This window comes from Salvelinus alpinus, chromosome 17 (assembly GCF_045679555.1).
Source record: "Salvelinus alpinus chromosome 17, SLU_Salpinus.1, whole genome shotgun sequence".
Taxonomy (NCBI): domain Eukaryota; kingdom Metazoa; phylum Chordata; class Actinopteri; order Salmoniformes; family Salmonidae; genus Salvelinus; species Salvelinus alpinus.
Genome location: NC_092102.1, coordinates 15,316,879 through 15,335,037, shown reverse-complemented (window position 1 = coordinate 15,335,037; position 18,159 = coordinate 15,316,879). Strand labels below are relative to the sequence as shown.

At 46.1% G+C, this 18,159-nt stretch overlaps 1 protein-coding gene across 5 annotated transcripts in view; it reads right to left on the bottom strand.

Moving 5' to 3' along the window:
- LOC139542244 (retinoic acid receptor gamma-A) overlaps positions 1 to 18,159 on the bottom strand; it is an 88,537-nt gene that overhangs the window by 33,310 nt on the left and 37,068 nt on the right. The window contains exon 1 of one of the 5 annotated variants that reach the window (XM_071347440.1): positions 6,737 to 7,514. The exons of 3 other annotated variants lie outside the window; for them this stretch is intronic. In XM_071347440.1, coding sequence (XP_071203541.1) covers positions 6,737 to 6,881 — 145 coding nt within the window. In that variant the 5' untranslated portion in view covers positions 6,882 to 7,514. Of the gene's footprint in view, positions 1 to 6,736; positions 7,515 to 18,159 lie in introns of those variants that run through there. One more of the 5 variants, XM_071347441.1, reaches the window with a different exon arrangement.

Sequence of the window (18,159 nt, the reverse complement as noted above, 5' to 3'; positions counted from 1 at the left end):
ATAAGAGCGTCTGCTAAATGACTTAAATGTAAATGTAAATGAATGTGGTGCCATTTGGCAACATATTCCCTGTAGGTTCAGACTATGTGGGTAGGAAACTATGGGACCCAAACGTTTGAATTCACTTGAGGTTGGGGTTAGGGTTAGCTATGTCACTTGAGGTTGGGGTTAGGGTTAGCTGTGTCACTTGAGGTTGGGGTTAGGGTTAGCTGTGTCACTTGAGGTTGGGGTTAGGGTTAGCTATGTCACTTGAGGTTGGGGTTAGGGTTAGCTGTGTCACTTGAGGTTGGGGTTAGGGTTAGCTATGTCACTTGAGGTTGGGGTTAGCCTCCCGGGTGGCGCAGTGGTCTAGGGCACTGCATCGCAGTGCTAACTGCGCCACCAGAGTCTCTGGGTTCGCGCCCAGGCTGGGCTGGGTTCGCGCCCAGGCTCTGTCGCAGCCGGCCGCAACCGGGAGGTCCGTGGGGCGACGCACAATTGGCATAGCGTCGTCCGGGTTAGGGAGGGTTTGGCCGGTAGGGATATCCTTGTCTCAGTATGTAAAATGTAATAAAATGTGTGCACTCTACTGCAAGTCGCTCTGGATAAGAGCGTCTGCTAAATGACTAAAATGTAAATGTAAATGTGGGTTAGGGTTAGCTGTGTCACTTGAGGTTGGGGTTAGGGTTAGCTGTGTAACTTGAGGTTGGGGTTAGGGTTAGCTGTGTCACTTGAGGTTGGGGTTAGGGTTAGCTGTGTAACTTGAGGTTGGGGTTAGGGTTAGCTGTGTAACTTGAGGTTGGGGTTAGGGTTAGCTGTGTAACTTGAGGTTGGGGTTAGGGTTAGCTATGTCACTTGAGGTTGAGGTTAGGGTTAGCTGTGTTATTTGAGGTTGGGGTTAGGGTTAGCGGTGTAACTTGAGGTTGGGGTTAGGGTTAGCTGTGTAACTTGAGGTTGGGGTTAGGGTTAGCAGTGTAACTTGAGGTTGGGTTTAGGGTTAGCTGTGTAACTTGAGTTTGGGGTTAGGGTTAGCTGTGTAACTTGGGGTTAGGGTTAGCTGTGTAACTTGGGGTTAGGGTTAGCTGTGTAACTTGAGGTTGAGGTTAGGGTTAGCTGTGTAACTTGAGGTTGAGGTTAGGGTTAGCTGTGTCACTTGAGGTTGGGGTTAGGGTTAGCTGTGTCACTTGAGGTTGGGGTTAGGGTTAGCTGTGTAACTTGAGGTTGGGGTTAGGGTTAGCTGTGTCACTTGAGGTGGGAGCTACCATTGTGGTCCTGTGGCTGACAGACATAATCACTGCTTCTACGAAATCTGGTTCATAAACAACATATATATAAAAGCACAGATTTCAACCCACACGGACAGGAAGAGAAAGCCTGGTCCCAGATCTGTTTGTGCTACTGCATTGCCCTCTCGGATGGTCATTTTGCCGCAACAATGACCCATAGGAGTTGGTGAGACAGCACAAACAGATCTGGGACCAGATTGGGAAGAGGAGAATAACCTAGCTCATCAACAACAACACCCATAAAAACACTGATTTCAAGCCACATGGATGGGAAGAGATAGCCTGGTCCCAGGACTGTTAGTGCTGGTATCAGCTGTCTTCCATGTTCGGCTTGACAATGACCATAGAAGTTAGCAAGACAACACAAACAGGGAACAGGGCATCTGTCCCTTTCGCATCCATGTGGGTTGAAATCAGTGCTTTTGTAGTTTATGTACCAGATTGTGTAGAGTGTAGTGATCACGTATAAAGAGAAAGCTAGCCAGTGCATGTGAGGTGACTGGGGCCCATCCAGGCTATGGTGATTAGACTGACAGACAGATCTGTCCTATTTACAGTTTACAGTGTGGAAGGGCTATAAGCTGTCAGGACAGCGTGGAGCTAGATTCCAGCAAGCCACTGTGGAATCTAGCCTTGGCACGTCCTGGCTAACCTAACCCTGTCTGTGGGTCTGACACAGCAGTCCCAGCGCCAGTGGTTTTGGGCTACGGGCACACAGACACAAGCAAGCGCTTACACACTTGCGTGCGTACGCAATGCACACACACTGACACATGCGGACACAGGTAGATTTACACCTTCTCATTCGCACCCAAGTCCAACACCCACCCACACACAGCCAGACAGACAGGCCTTACAAGAACTTCTAGCCAGCATTGGCTTCGGGATGTGTGTTATTTTAGCCTGCACTTTGTCTAAAAACTCCACTATTCCCGCACTGATCGAATAGAAGTCTAAGATCAGATCAGGGCTAGGGGTGTGCGTGTCTGGGTGGCACACAACGGCTGTTTGAAATTCAAAGACAAATGGAGGTTTTTCTTTTCCCTCGGTCGTATCAATTACGCTGCAATGACCTGGCATCAGCTGACTATTTAAGCCTTTTAACTTCGTACACTTCCATTTGACGTGATGCTGACGGGATCAGCAGGGTTTATGCCTGTATTACAGCACTGACTAGTCCACATTCCTGCTGCTGCCCTTCCATGCAATGTACCCCCCTCACCCCACCCCAAGTCTCTCTCTCTCTCTCTCACACACACACACACACACACACACACACACACACACACACACACACACACACACACACACACACACACACACACACACACACACACACACACACACACGTACAGAGAGAGGCAGGTTGCTGACGAACGTACACATGCACACGCACACACACACACACACACACACACACACACACACACACACACACACACACACACACACACACACACACACTATCGCTCCTAACCATCCCTCCTAACCAACCGACCAACCAACTATCTATTCACAGTCCTGCCCCCTCAGGCATTCTAATCTTTTAATTGGATCTTTTGTAATTCTAATGAAATAACTGCAGAGATCCATTAGCAAGAGAGAATGATCTGTAGTTCCATTAGGACAGAGAAGGATCTGAGCTGCTCGGTGTGACAGTGGTCACAGGAACCACTTAGCAGTCTGTGGCTACGTCTCAAAGGGCACAATATTTCCTATATAGTCCGTCTGGGCCCTGGTCAAATGCAGTGCACTATATAGGGGACTAAGGTGCCATTTGAGGCACATCCCTTCTTTTCCTCCCAGCTAGATAGTCATAGGACCTGTTTCATTTAGCTCATCAATTCCCATTGAACAGTACATTAAGGGGAAACAAAGAGCTGTGTGTGTGTGTGTGTGTGTGTGTGTGTGTGTGTGTGTGTGTGTGTGTGTGTGTGTGTGTGTGTGTGTGTGTGTGTGTGTGTGTGTGTGTGTGTGTGTGTGTGTGTGTGTGTGTGTGTGTGTGTGTGTGTGTGTGCAATGAGGAGAGAGATCCAATCGAAAACAATCAACATGTGACCAGTTAGACTGACCCTATTGGTTATAAAAAAAGAGGAAAGCTTCCTAATAGAACTCTATTACATATGTATTACAGCTAAATTGCTAGATCCTTCTATGTGCAAGAACATATCGGTAAAGCAAAAGGCGGGAAATCACTGCTGCGTCATCCTTCGGCATCTCATAGGAAGTTGACTAATTTAGCTCGTCGTGACGTCTGAATACGTTATTATGGTATGTCTCCATCATTATCCTTTTCCTGTCCATAAAATGTGAGAAAAGAATTGCGTTATCCTTGCAGCACAGGAACATCGAAAGTGAAGAAACAGCAGATGCACCTTTCTTCGTACCGTCAAATATGACCCAGTACGAGTCATTTCAAAATCACCACACCATTTTCCTTCCCACACAGCCCTGACGTATTACTACAAACTACATTACATCAGACACTTGAAGCACAGTAGGCTACACAATAACAGCCATTTAAAAGGCTCTTCTCTCCTCCTTCTTAAAATGCAGACAAGGACACCAAATATGTTGTGGATCTGACATTGGCCAGCCCATAGCCTCTCTGTAACCTCTGACATTGGCCAGAAGAGAAGAAGGAGTCTCCAATCACCAGATAGAAAATAGGAAAGCTGATCATGACCACACACTAAAAGTCCCCTTGATTCTAACCAGGCAGACTAACAGCAATGACACACTGCAACCACAAGGAAATCCAAAATCTACCCCACTGATTTCCAGAATTGCTTTCGAGTAACTTTTCTTTAATAGCATGGTGTCTGTTTGTCAGAATTGTAATAAACTGATGATAATAATGTAACTCAACAATGAATCACCGTGTTGCTAATGTTTCTATTGTGTATAGAGAAAAAATATGAGTTGTGTGAAAAACAATCTTAGATAAAAGAAATGATGTTCAAACCTTCCTGGTTTCAGAGTTCTCCATAACAAAATAAGAGACAAACCGAATATCCAGGACATATGTAGGAAATAGTGTCATGCTTTAAAAGCTCACTGGGAAAAGAGCCAAGGAGTCATGAATGTTGTTCATTTTATGAAAGTAGAGCTGAGTAGACATATGAGTAGACACTCATAGCTGAGTGTCTCTACTTTGGGGAGTTTAGCTCGTTAGCTCGCTGCTAGCCCCTTGCCTGTGTCCCAAATGGCACCCTATTCCCTTCATAGTGCACTCCTTTTGACCAGGACCCATACGCCATAGCAGTGCACTATGAAGGGCATAGGGTATCATTTGGGACTCCAACGCTGTGCTCTGCAGCTGGCCAAGCCTAATGAGAGAGAGATCAGACTTAAACATCAATTCATCTGCCTCATTGAAGAGGACAATGAGGGGCAACTGGTTCAGCAAGGTTAAATAAAGGTTAAATAAAATAAATAAAAGTAAGGAGAGCTATCATGGCTGCTGCTCGTGTAGGACGGGGCCACCTTGTTTACTACGATTATTGAGCACAGAGGGACAGCACACACATGGACGCACACACACAGCAACACCGACTGATAGTTCTGCCTACCCTCAGGGCAACCTGGCCCCTCTCTCTCTCTCTCTCTCTCTCTCTCTCTCTCTCTCTCTCTCTCTCTCTCTCTCTCTCTCTCTCTCTCTCTCTCTCTCTCTCTCTCTCTATCTCTCTCTCTCTCTCTCTCTCTCTCTCTCTCTCTCTCTCTCTCTCTCTCTCTCTCTCTCTCTCATCTCTCTCTCTCTCAACTCTCTCTCTCTCTCAACTCTCTCTCTCTCTCAACTCTCTCATCTCTCTCTCTCTCAACTCTCTCTCTCTCTCAACTCTCTCTCTCTCTCAACTCTCTCAACTCTCTCAACTCTCTTTCCAGGAACAAAAAAGAAATACAAATACATTTGGGACCTGACCGGCTACTTTTTAAATGTGTGTGTGGGGGTCAGAGTGAAAGACTAGTGAGGTCTCTGATTGACTAAATAAACACATCTCCTCTTGTTGTCATGAGAGCTCCCTGGCTGGCTGTAGAAGAGAGGAGATGAGAGAGGAGAACAGTAAAGAAAGAAGAAAGCAAAGCAGAAGAGAGGAGAGGCTGGCTGGCTGGTCTGCATGGAGTCCCCCTAGGCCTCCCCTGGCCTGACAGGGCATCTGTCTTCATTAAAGAGAGCCCAGTGTGCATGACAGCCACTGAGACGCTGGTGTCTTCACGAGTAATGAAGACAGATGACCCCAAGAACCCGTGAAAAGGAGGAGAGAAAAAAGCAGAAGGTTGAACAAATCAAATGTGAAAAAGCAATGCTTAGGGAGAATCCAACACCGCAGTTATTCCAGAAAACTAAACGGGAAGGGTTACAGAGAAGCAACAATTGAACTGGTTTTGTGGTTTGACGGTGCGTTGCGTTTTTCTTCTTATTCGTGTCATTTGTGGCTCCTACAAGACAACATCACACCCCCACTCCTTCTTCTCCACACTGATTCTCTTTCTGACAGCCCCATAGGCCCCCTGGACGCCTATGGAAATGGACTTAAGTTTTGTCTGTCCGAGACAGGCCTGTTGTTAATAGAGCCAGAGGAGTGTCTGAAATCTGGGACGGAGGGAAGGCGGCGAGCGAGCGAGGAAAAATTCAAACTCTGGCAGAGAAAAAAAACAGCGAGAAAATACCCTTTGGCTCTTCTGAAGCCGAGCAACATTTCAAGTTACTAATTTATTCATCAATTTAACCACTGAATAATTCATCTACTTATTCATTTATAGCTATTTAGCTCCGGAGAAATATCATTAACAGCAACAATACTTCCAACTAAAAACACGTACTACTTTCACAACCACTGTAGTTCCCACATGTCAAGCTCACGCCGTCACAGTGGCGATTGTGACGAGAACAAGACATGTACAGTAATCTGCATGGCTGACGTTATGTCCTAAGTGTCAGCTTTCTCGCTATGTCCCTCTCTCTTTTCCTCTCACTCTTTCATCTGTACTTTCTTACATGCACAGCCAACCCCACAAGGTCCGAACTCAGGTGGCTGGCATTGTCACGGTGAGCCTGAACCTGTGGTTTAGCACAACAGCCTCTCAGAAGTCAAACAAACACACACAGACAGACACAGAGACTAGCACAGCATTAGCTAGCTGTCCCAGTTAGGTGAGTTGCCCCAGCAGGCTCTGGGGGGGTGAAGAGTGTGAGTGCAGGGCAGAGGGTGGGGGCGGAGATCCAAGTCCCAGTCTCGTCCTGTCCCCGCACACACACACACACACACACACACACACACACACACACACACACACACACACACACACACACACACACACACACACACACACATGGTGTGCTCTAGACCCTCTAGCCTTGACAGTCAGCTCCCTAGTTAGAGCAGTCCTGCCTGGGGTGAACAACAAGCCCAGCTAGCTCAGCGGGAGAGTGTGACACAGGACATGCAAACAGGATGCCATTGACTTACATTGAACGCTGGCGCTGCCGGTCCAGGCGAAGGGGTCCAGGCCCGCGAAGAAGGGGCTCGCCTTCCGCAGCATGCACGTACCCCGGCTGGTGACACCATAAAGCTGGCGTGGGCCCATCCCCAGAGCTTCCATACAGTCAAACATGGTGGTGAAGCTTTAACCCTCCTTTTACTGTTACAGTACCCCTTCCCTAGTCCCTACCTCCTGAGAACACACAGATAAACCCTGTTGCTCTACCTACCCCTCTTCCTTCCTCCTGGAGTAGCTAGGTCACCTCACTGTAGTACAACAACAACAACAACAGCAAAGGTCCTGGTTCAAACCCCTCCTGTAGCTCTGATGTGTTGCTGCCTCCTGCTACCTTTTCCCTTCCTTCCTTCCTTCCTTCCTTCCTTCCTTCCTTCTCTCTCTCTCTCGCCTGTTCTCTCCTTTCCTTCTGGAACTTCTGTTCCCCCTTTTCCCTTCCCCTTGTCTGGAATGCAGGGCTGGTTCCTGCCTGGCTGTGGCTGCTCCTCTGAGCTCTGTGTTGCTCTATCGTTCTCCCCTCGCCCTAGGGCAAGCTGCTCCCTGTCTGCTGTAAAAGACCTAAATAACAGCTCCCTCTCTTTCACACAGCTCTCTCTCTCTCTCTCTCTCACTGCTGTATCCCAGACATACACAGCACAGTGGAGTGAACCAACTGCCTCAGCCTGAGAGCGAGAGGGGGTGGAGAGAGAGAGAGCGAGAAAGAGAGAGGACCTAGAGGGAGTGGGTGGAGAGAGAGAAAGTGAGTGAGAGAGCGAGCGAGAGAGAGAGAGAGAGAGAGAGAGAGAGAGAGAGAGAGAGAGAGAGAGAGAGAGAGAGAGAGGAGGAGGGATGGGGAAGGGGAGGGGGCCAGAGCCCTTTGCTGCTAGGAAGGGACTGATTTGGTTAGAGGACAAAACTTTATTCCATTCTTCTCTCTCCACTCCTCTCTTTTTTGTCCACGGCTTTCTTTTGTGTTTCATATTTCAGCCTGAACGCAAACAAACACAACCCCTCTCTTCCTCTGCCCTATTCAGATCCCTCTCCTCCTGTTGGTTGTCTCCATTCGTCTTTGCACTGCACCTCCCCCATTTCCCCTGCAGCCAATATGAGTCCCCTCCCTCCCTCCCTGACCCCCCGTCTCTAATCATAACCATATTAAAGTCTGGACAGGCAGAAAGACAGGCAGACACAGAGAAAGAGATAGGGAGAGAAAGAGGGAGGGAGAGAGAGAGAAAGAGAGAAAGAACTGTGCTGAACCCAGATGCCAGGCTAAATCCCTCCCTTTTGTCTATCTGTTTCTCTCGCTCACTCCCCCTTTCCCTCTTGCCTCCTCTCCCTTCCCCTCTCTCTCTCTCTCTCTCTCTCTTTCTGTCTCTCCTTCCCCTTTTTCTCATTCGTTCTGTTTTTCTCTCTCTCTATCCTCCTCTCTCTCTCTGGCAGTACTTTAACAGTGATGAATGAGAGCCTGCGTGGCTCAATCCCCTCAGTGCATTAAGTCAGATAAATACCCTCAATACACACACACAGACACACAAACACACATACACACTGTGAGATTGGCAGTGAACACACTCCTCTCAAACTCATCTGACCTCCTTCAAGTCAAAACAAATAGATAACTGGACCTAACTAGAAGCTCAGGGAAATAAGAGAGAAAAATGGATATTAGCATGGAAAATAATGGTGACACTTTCCATAAAAAAAATTAAATAACACTTTCTATTAAAAAAAATGTGTGGGAAAGTGTACTGAGGCTTCTGTTAAATACACTTCAAATAAATTGCCATTTGATTTTATTTTATTATAATGCTTCATTAGTTAGTGTCATAACACATGTTATTTTGAATTACAAGGCATTATAAAGGACATTACAAAGCTGTGCACGTGTGTACTTGGGACAAAAATACTAACATGAACACGGAAGACAAATAAAGGATTTCCATAAAAGGTTTCTAACAGAAGATGTGTCGTGTCGACATGACACACCTGAAAGGGTAATTGCACCACCAGACACAGACATACGAGTCATGCCTCACATTCTAAACCACCAGTCAACATTCCTAAAGCATGAAGCACACCGAGAAGCTCACTGCGGACAGACTGCCTATAGGTACTTATCACAGCGGGAGGCCGTTTTTTCTCTCGCTAGAACAAAAGTGGTACCTGCTGCGCGCCGACCCAGTAACGACAAACCTGCTACTTGTAGAATCGGAATGCTCGTCGGTGACCAACAACTTGACTTTGAGCCTATCAGAGAGCAAGAACCCCCAACAGGAGTGACAAATGGAGTTGGTCCCCTCTTTGCTGCTATAACAGCCGCCACTCTCCTGGGAAGGCTTTCCACTCAATGTTGGAACATTGCTGAGGGTACTTGCTTCCATTCAACCACAAGAGAATTAGTGAGGTCGGGTACTGATGTTGGGCGATTAGGCCTGGCTCGCAGAATGCGTTCCCATTCATCCCAAAGGCGTTCGATGGGGTTGATTTCATGGCTCTGTGCAGGCCAGTCAAGTTCTTCCAAACCGTTCTCGACAAACCATTTCTGTATTTACCTCACTTTGTGCACAGGGTTATTGTCATGCTGAAACAGAAAAGGGCCTTCCCCAAACTGTTGCCACAAAGTTGGAACCACAGAATAATCTAGAATCTCATTGTATGCTGTAGCATTAAGATTTCCCTTCACTGGAACTAAGGGCCCTAGCCCAAACCATGAAAAACAGCCCAGACCATTATTCCTTCTGCACCAAACTTTACAGTTGGCACTATGCATTGGGGCAGGTAGCGTTCTCCTGGCATCCGCCAAACCCAGATTCGTCCGTCGGACTGCCAGATGGTGAAGCGTGATTCATCACTCCAGAGAACGTGTTTCCACTGCTCCAGAATCCAATGCCGGCAATCTTTACACCTCTCCAGCCGACGCTTCGCATTGCGCATGGTTATCTTAGGCTTGAGTGCAGCTGGTCGGCCATGGAAACCCATTTCATGAAGCTCCCAACGAACATTTGTTGTGCTGGCGTTGCTTCCAAAGGCAGTTTGGAAATTGGTAGTGAGTGTTGAAACCGAGGACAGACCAAGCTCCCGTTCTGTGACCTTGTGTGGCCTACCACTTCATGGCTGAGCCGCTGTTGCTCCTAGATGTTTCCACTTCACAATCACAGCACTTACAGTTGACCGGGACAGTTCTATCATGGCAGAAATATGACGAACTAACTTGTTGGAAAGGTGGCATCCTATGACGGTGCCACGCTGAAAGTCATTCTACTGCCAATGTTTGTCTATGGAGATTGCATGGCGGTGTGCTCAATTTTATACACCCGTTGTGGCTGAAATAGCCGAATCCACTAATTTGAAGGGGTGTCCACATACTTTTGTATATATAGTGTATATTGTGCTAACTAGTGAATATGCTAACGTTAGCTAGCTAGCTAAACATTTGTCTATGGGCTGGCAGTGACAGTATGGGATTATGGAGAGTTAATTAAATAGTTTATTCTTAGGCCTCCCGGGTGGCGCAGTGGTCTAGGGCACTGCATCGCAGTGCTAGCTGCGCCACCAGAGTCTCTGGGTTCGCGCCCAGGCTCTGTCGCAGCCGGCCGCGACCGGGAGGTCCGTGGGGCGACGCACAATTGGCATAGCGTCGTCTGGGTTAGGGAGGGTTTGTCCGGTAGGGATATCCTTGTCTCATCGCTCTCCAGCGACTCCTGTGGCGGGCCGGGCGCAGTGCGCGCTAACCAAGGGGGCCAGGTACACGGTGTTTCCTCCGACACATTGGTGCGGCTGGCTTCCGGGTTGGAGGCGCGCTGTGTTAAAGAAGCAGTGCGGCTTGGTTGGGTTGTGCTTCGGAGGACGCATGGCTTTCGACCTTCGTCTCTCCCGAGCCCGTACGGGAGTTGTAGCGATGAGACAAGATAGTAATTACTAGCGATTGGATACCACGAAAATTGGGGAGAAAATGGGATAAAAAAATAAAAAATAGTTTATTCTTCATCTTGCTAGGTAGTTATCTAGCTGTGGCCATCTGGCTAGTATCAACAAGGGCATTCTACAAAATAGAAACATTAGCGCAGCTAGCTAATAAACTAAGTCTAAGCAACATATACAGACATGCATTATCAAACAACGCTACTGCCACCTTCTGGTTTGGAGTATTTTAACACGGCTGAATGGCTGATGACTTCAAGGTCTTTGCTGTGTGAACACAAAAGAGATTGACTGCCGACAGTTTTCAGAGGTGCTAAGTAATGCAGGCAAACATTTGACAATCCTACCGGTGTGTCTGAGCTATTAGAGTTTCATCTTCCCTTCAACTCACTATAGCTTTCCATATAGTAGCTTTCAAAGAAACCCTGCAACCCTGCTCTGCAATTAGAAGGATTTACACTCAGGCTGTGTCTCAAATGAGGGGTCAAAAGTAGTCCACTAATTACCGTAGGCAATAGGGTGCCATTTGGGACACAGGCAAAGTGATGTATATTGAATCAATAGCCAATCTATGATCAATAAATAAGACTGACACTGGTTCAACTGTTGAGCAGTAGACAGACACTGGCTGGTTGTCCCATAAAACAAACAACTGAACACAATACAATTGGATGAGGAGGAGGGATTCACCATAGAATGAGCTCGTGCTCTGTGCACTCCCTGCCTGAACATCCATCGCCCCTGTCAGACTGGTGGAAGTGGTACAACCCATCAGGCAGCAACAACACAATTTCCTGTCAATCTGTGCTGCAAACAAACACACGCACACGCACGCGCACACGCACACGCACACGCACACACACACACACACACACACACACACGCACGCACATGCACGCACATGCACGAACCATCAAACAGGCAAAGTGTCAATACTGGACTAAGATTGAATTCTACTACACCGACTCCGACACTCGTTGGATGTGGCAGGGCTTGCAAACTATTACAGACTACAAAGGGAAGCACAGTCGCTAACTGCCCAGTGAAATGAGCCAACCAGACGTGCTAAATAACTTCTATGCTCGCTACAAGGCAAGCAACACTGAAGCATGCATGAGATCATCAGCTGTTCCAGACGACTGTGTTATCACGCCCTCTGTAGCCGATGTGAGTAAGACCTTTAAACAGGTCAACATTCACAAAGCCGCGGGGCCAGACGGATTACCAGGACGTGTACTCTGAGTATGCGCTGACCAACTGGCAAGTGTCTTCAACAAAATGTTCAAACTGTCCCTGACTGAGTCTGTAATATCAACATGTTTCAAGCAGACTACCATAGTCCCTGTGCTCAAGAACACTAAGGTAACCTGCCTAAATGACCACCGACCCGTATCACTCATGTCTGTAGCCATGAAGTGCTTTGAAAGGCTGGCCATGGCTCACATCAACACCATTATCCCAGAAACCCTTGACCCACTCCAATTTGCATACCGCCCCAAAAGATCCACAGATGATGCAATCTTTGTTGCACTCCACACTGCCCTTTCCCACCTGGACAAAAGGAACACCTACGTGAGAATGCTATTCATTGACTACAGCTCAGCATTCAACACCATAGTGCCCTCCAAGCTCATCACAAAGCTAAGGACCCTGGGACTAAACACCTCCCTCTGCAACTGGATCCTGGACTTCCTGACAGGTAGCCCCCAGGTGCTAAGGGTAGGTAACAACACATCTGCCACGCTGATCCTCAACACGGGGGCCCTTCAGGGGTGCGTGCTCAGTCCCCTTCTGAACTCCCTGTTCACCCATGACTGCACGGCCAGGCACGACTCCAACACCATCATTAAGTTTGCCGACGACACAACACCTGGTAGGCCTGATCACCGACAACGATGAGACAGCCTACAGGGAGGAGGTCAGAGACCAGGCCGTGTTGTGCCAGGATAACAACCTCTCCCTCAAAGTGATCAAGACAAAGGACCGAGCACACCTCCATTCTCATCGAAGGGGCTATAGTAGAGCAGGTTGAGAGCTTCAAGTTCCTTGGCGTCCACATCACCAACAAACTATCATGGTCAAAACACAACAAGACAGTCATGAAGAGGGCACAACAAAGCCTATTCCCCGTCAGGAGACTGAAAAGATTTGGCATGGGTCCTCAGATCCTCAGATCCTCCTCTACAGCTGCACCATCGAGAGCATCCTGAGTGGTTGCATCACTGCCTGGTATGGCAACTGCTCGGCCTCCGACGCAAGGCACTAAGCTTCCTCCCATCCAGGGGAAGGCCCTAAAATTTGTCAAAGACTCCAGCCACCCTAGTCATAGACTGTTCTCTCTGCTACCTCACGGCAAGCAGTACCGGAGCGCCAAGTCTAGGTCCAAAAGGATTCTTAACAGTTTCTACCCCCAAGCCATAAGACTCCTGAACAGCTAATCAAATGGCTACCCAGACTATTTGCATTGCCCTCCACCCCCTCTTTTACACTGCTGCTACTCTCTGTTTATTATCTATGCATAGTCACTTTAACTCTACCTACATGTACATATTACCTCAATTACCTCGACTAACCGGTGCCCCCGCACATTAACTCTGTACTGGTACCCCCTGTATATAGCCTCTCTACTGTTATTTTACGGCTGCTCTTCAATTATTTGTTATTTTTTACTTATCTATTTTTAGTTAAAACTAATTTTTCTTGTAAGTAAGCATTTCACTGTAAGGGCTATCTATACCTGTTGTATTTGGCGCATGTGACAAATACAATTTGATTTGATTTGATTTGACTGGCTGCCTTCTAAGTCTCACACTTAGTCCTCACTCTTCCCCTTTCCCTGTTTAAGGAAGCAAAACCTTGTTTTCACATTTGGAGGTACGGGGGGAGGGGCAGGAGAGGGCGTATAAGGAACGATATTGATTAAACTGTTTATTGATTTAAAAGCCTCTTCCCTATTGGGATGTATCATTTATTTTCTTAAGTTGGCAGTTGGCAGGATGCGCGCGCGCGCACGCACGCACGCACGCACGCACGCACGCACGCACGCACGCACGCACGCACGCACGCACGCACGCACGCACACACACACACACACACACACACACACACACACACACACACACACACACACACACACACACACACACACACACACACACACACAGAAATCAGAACCATGTACAGCCACATCATATTTACCCTATGTTGAATGGACTAAATCGTTTCTGGTATGTTTTAGTTGTCACTGTATTAGACTAAGCATAGGTGATTTTATGATGTTGAAAGGGTGCTGGAATAGTGGAGACAGCTCCTGTTTTCTTTGCGACTTGCGGTAACTCTCTGTGGTTCTAAATCCATAGTTGTTTACTAGTCCGAAAATGTTGGAAACATTAACTTGCTTGACCATGCTGTAGGTCATGTAACTGTTTGTTACATGCAATATGCTTTGTGGACTTCATCAGACAGAGGTTGCTCTCCGGTTTAATGATGAAACAAACAAACAATAGAACAAACAGTGCAATTATCCCAACACATAGGTTGTAATATGGCTTTTTTTTTTTTTTTTACTTGGCTTCCCCAGTGATTTTACTCACTCACCGCTACTGCAATACCTAACCTTTAAGTCAGGGTTCCCCAACTGGCATCCCACAGCCTGAATTCTGCCCACAAATGGTTTTATTCGGCCCCTCTTTTTTTTCCTGGTTGGAAATAAAACTCGGTTAAAACACAAGAAAATCGTCTCCAAGTTATTTTAATTTTGGAAATCTGTTCCCAAGTATTCCCACTCATAAAAGACACATGTGACTGTATACAAACAGTCAAATATTATATCTGTTTGGGCTTCTTGTGGTCAATTTGCAGGATACAAATGATTAGTAATTATGTTCCAGCCCTCTGACAATCCACTCAAGAAAAAAATTGTCTGGCGGCTGAATCTAGTTAATGATCCCTGCTTTAAGTTTTCTAGTAGTTTCTTTTTACAGACATTGATGGTCTTGTGAAGGTCATTTTATTTATTTTGCTTTCTTTATGCCTACTTCTCCCTCCTACTTTTACAATAATGGCTCTGAGTAACATGTTGTTACCAGAAAACTGCTTCTCACAACTTTTTTTCCTGGAAACGATGACTGGTCCCCCGTCAATCCCCTGTCAAACAGGCAGAAACATGCCAAACCATCTACACATCTAAGGGTTGACGCTGACTAAACCTATGTGGTCATCTTTCAAAGAATAAAAGAAAACATTTTGTAATCAACCAACCCACACTTAGTAAGTGCTCTTATTGAGTACATTTGATGTGCGGGCTCTCTCACTAACTTTCTCCCACTTTGACATTTATTTCACTGTGTTTTGAGCTCATAATTCAGACCAATAATCCTGACTTCTCCGTTTATAAGCGCTACACAAAGTTAGTAAAAGTAAAGTTTTATAATGCCCCATGCAAAAAAAAACTCTCTCTCCATGCAGTGTGTTTGGACATTTAATACACATACTCCATACTGCTTGTGACCCAGGCCAGGTCCCTGCCTCCCTGCCTCCTTCCCTTCCTTCCCTGGCCATAGAGCCTGAACTCTGCAGCAACCCCCCACTGGGCCACTAACTTTCCCCTAAACATCTCCTGCCTTTCTCTCCCTCCTCTCTTTATCTCTCTCCCTCTCACTCGGTTTGTCTCACAAGTCATCACCCTTTCTCCTGAATTCCCTCTTTTCCTTTTCCTCTGCTCCTTCTCTCCTCATTTTATCATGCTTGTTATTACTCCCCTATCTCTCCTCTCTGTCTTTTCTCTATGGTGTGTTTTGTGTGAATGTTTTCTCATTGCTTTTCTTTTCTATTCTTGTCTTCCTTTTTCTGTTAATTATCCTATGAATGCTCACCAGCTCTTTTGTCATGCTTTGTGACGGAGCAACATTTGAAGTATTTTGGGGTGGTAAAATATCCCTGCACAACGTCTATTTGCGCCTCTACCGGATGGAAACTACAAGTGTAGTGGCTGTGCTCAATGCAATGGCAATTACAAATGTAGATCCTTCAAACACCGCCAAACAGGGAAACAGATCCCAATCAAAGCTGTATTCTGTACAGGCTTCCTTCTTTTCACTCTGTCAACTAGGTTATTATTGTGGAATAACTACAATGTTGTTGATCTATTCTCAGTTTTCTCCTATCACAGCCATTAAACTCTGTAACTGTTTTAAAGTCACCATTGGCCTCGGGGGAAATCCCTGAGTGGTTTCCTTCCTTTCCGGCAACTAAGTTAGGAAGGACGCCTATATCCTTGTAGTGACTGGGTGTATTGATACACCATCCAAAGGGTAATTAATAACTTCACCATGTTCAAAGGGATATTCAATGTCTGCTTTTTTCGTGTTGTTTACCCATCTTCCAATAGGTGCTCTTCTTTGTGAGACATTGGAAAACCTCCCCGGTCTTTGTGGTTGAATCAGTTTGAAATTCACTGCTCGACTGAGGGTCTTTATAGATAATTGTATGTGTGGGTGTCACGATCGTCGTACAGAGCGGACCAAGGCGCAGCGTGAGTTGAGTTCCACTTTATTATATAGTGAAACTACCAAAACCATAAACAAACATTAAGCGACCGTGAAAGCCGTAGTGCTAAACACACTAACACAAACAATATCCCACAACCTAGGTGGGAACAATGGAGAACTTAAGCATGATCCGCAATTAGAGACAACGAACATCAGCTGCCTCTAATTGGGAACCATACCAAGAGCACCAACATAGAAATGAAAAGACTAGAACACCCCCTAGTCACGCCCTGACCTACAACACTATAGAGAACCAAGGGCTCTCTATGGTCAGGGCGTGACAGTGGGGTACAGAGATGAGGTAGTCATTCCAAAGTCTGTATGGTTTTTTTAACGTTTATTTTTATTTTTTAAATCATATTTTCTGGAGTGGCGGCAACGATTTAGCAGCAGGCAGCCGCTGCTAAAAGTATATAGGGGAAACACTGACGTGCCTATAGCATCCATTAAACCCCAAAGGCAGTAGTAGTGCCAGGAAGCCTGTACATGCTGTAAGCTCTCCTTCAGAGTTGAAGTGAATCAGGTTTTAATACTGTTTGACATTCTGATGTGAACTACAGATCAGACCTACGGTACTATACAACACATTGTTGCCACATCCTCTGTCCGCAATACATAGAGTCATTCCTTACAGTCATTTCTTACAGCCAACCAAGAAATCAATACTATTGCGAGGTTATAAAGCCAGGAGCAGGTTTCTGGGCTAATAAGCAGGACTTGGCATGGTGATATCTGTAGCATGTGTTCAGTCAGTGTGTGGACGTGCTGAAACAGATTGCCAGTGATGACAGAGATGTAGAACACCACTTCAGCTCCCTCCCTCCCTCCATGGTGCATATGTGTGTGTTAGTTACCAACACACACACATACAGCACGCACGCAGATCACACACACAGACAATCCACGCTACATGTTCTCTAGGTCAGATCTGTTCTCTAGGTCAGATTTGTTCTCTAGGTCAGATCTGTTCTCTAGGTCAGATCTGTTCTCTAGGTCAGATCTGTTCTCTAGGTCAGATCTGTTCTCTAGGTCTCTAGGACATAACTCTTCCAACTGACTCACTCACACGGACACGTAACACACAAATGCACACTGATAATACACTCAAACGTAAGCAACTACTACTGTGCCCAGATCAGGGGTTCACAAACCTTTTTTGCTCTGTGACCCACCAATTGAGGTGTCCTTTGATGCGTGACCCACCAATTGAGGTGTCCTTTGATTCGCGACCCACCATAAGAGTGGTGAAAAACATAGACAGAAAACATAGTTCAAAATATGGTTAAAAATAGCATCCTGGCAGTGGAGAGAACATTTCTCAGTTTTAAAGCAAATTTCCTGTAATTCTACACCATAGGGCTGAAATTAAATGTTGCAGTTTTGAAGCCAATTTTTCTTCAAATTTTATACATTTTGCCATGGAGCAGAGAGACAATATAGCCGTTTTAAAGCTAATTTTCTGCAATTCTACACATTCTGACATATGCTGTGTTATTATGCTTAAACATAACAAAATGAATGGGGGCCTGATTGTCTAGCTTTAATTTTGTTGATTGTAAGTTCTCAAAGAATATAGGCTATTATAAAATATATATATATATTTACAGTATATATAGGTCCATTATCTTTTCTACATACTTTCTATTTGGTTTTAGTCATTTAAGTTTACACTGAAAGCCTTTTTCCATCCCAAAATTGTATTTAAAAAACACAAATATTTTGTGCAACGTCGCGACCCACGAGTGGATCCCGACCCACAGTTTGGGAACCACTGGCCTAGATACATGCACATTTGAGAGCACCCATAAAAATGTAAACTCATCAACAAATCCAGATAGGAACCCATCGACAGAACATGAAGTGTATGAGTGTTCAGTTCTATCATCATTGGACAATCCTATCGTGCCATCGTCAGTCCATCCATCATCGCCATCCACCTCGAGCGG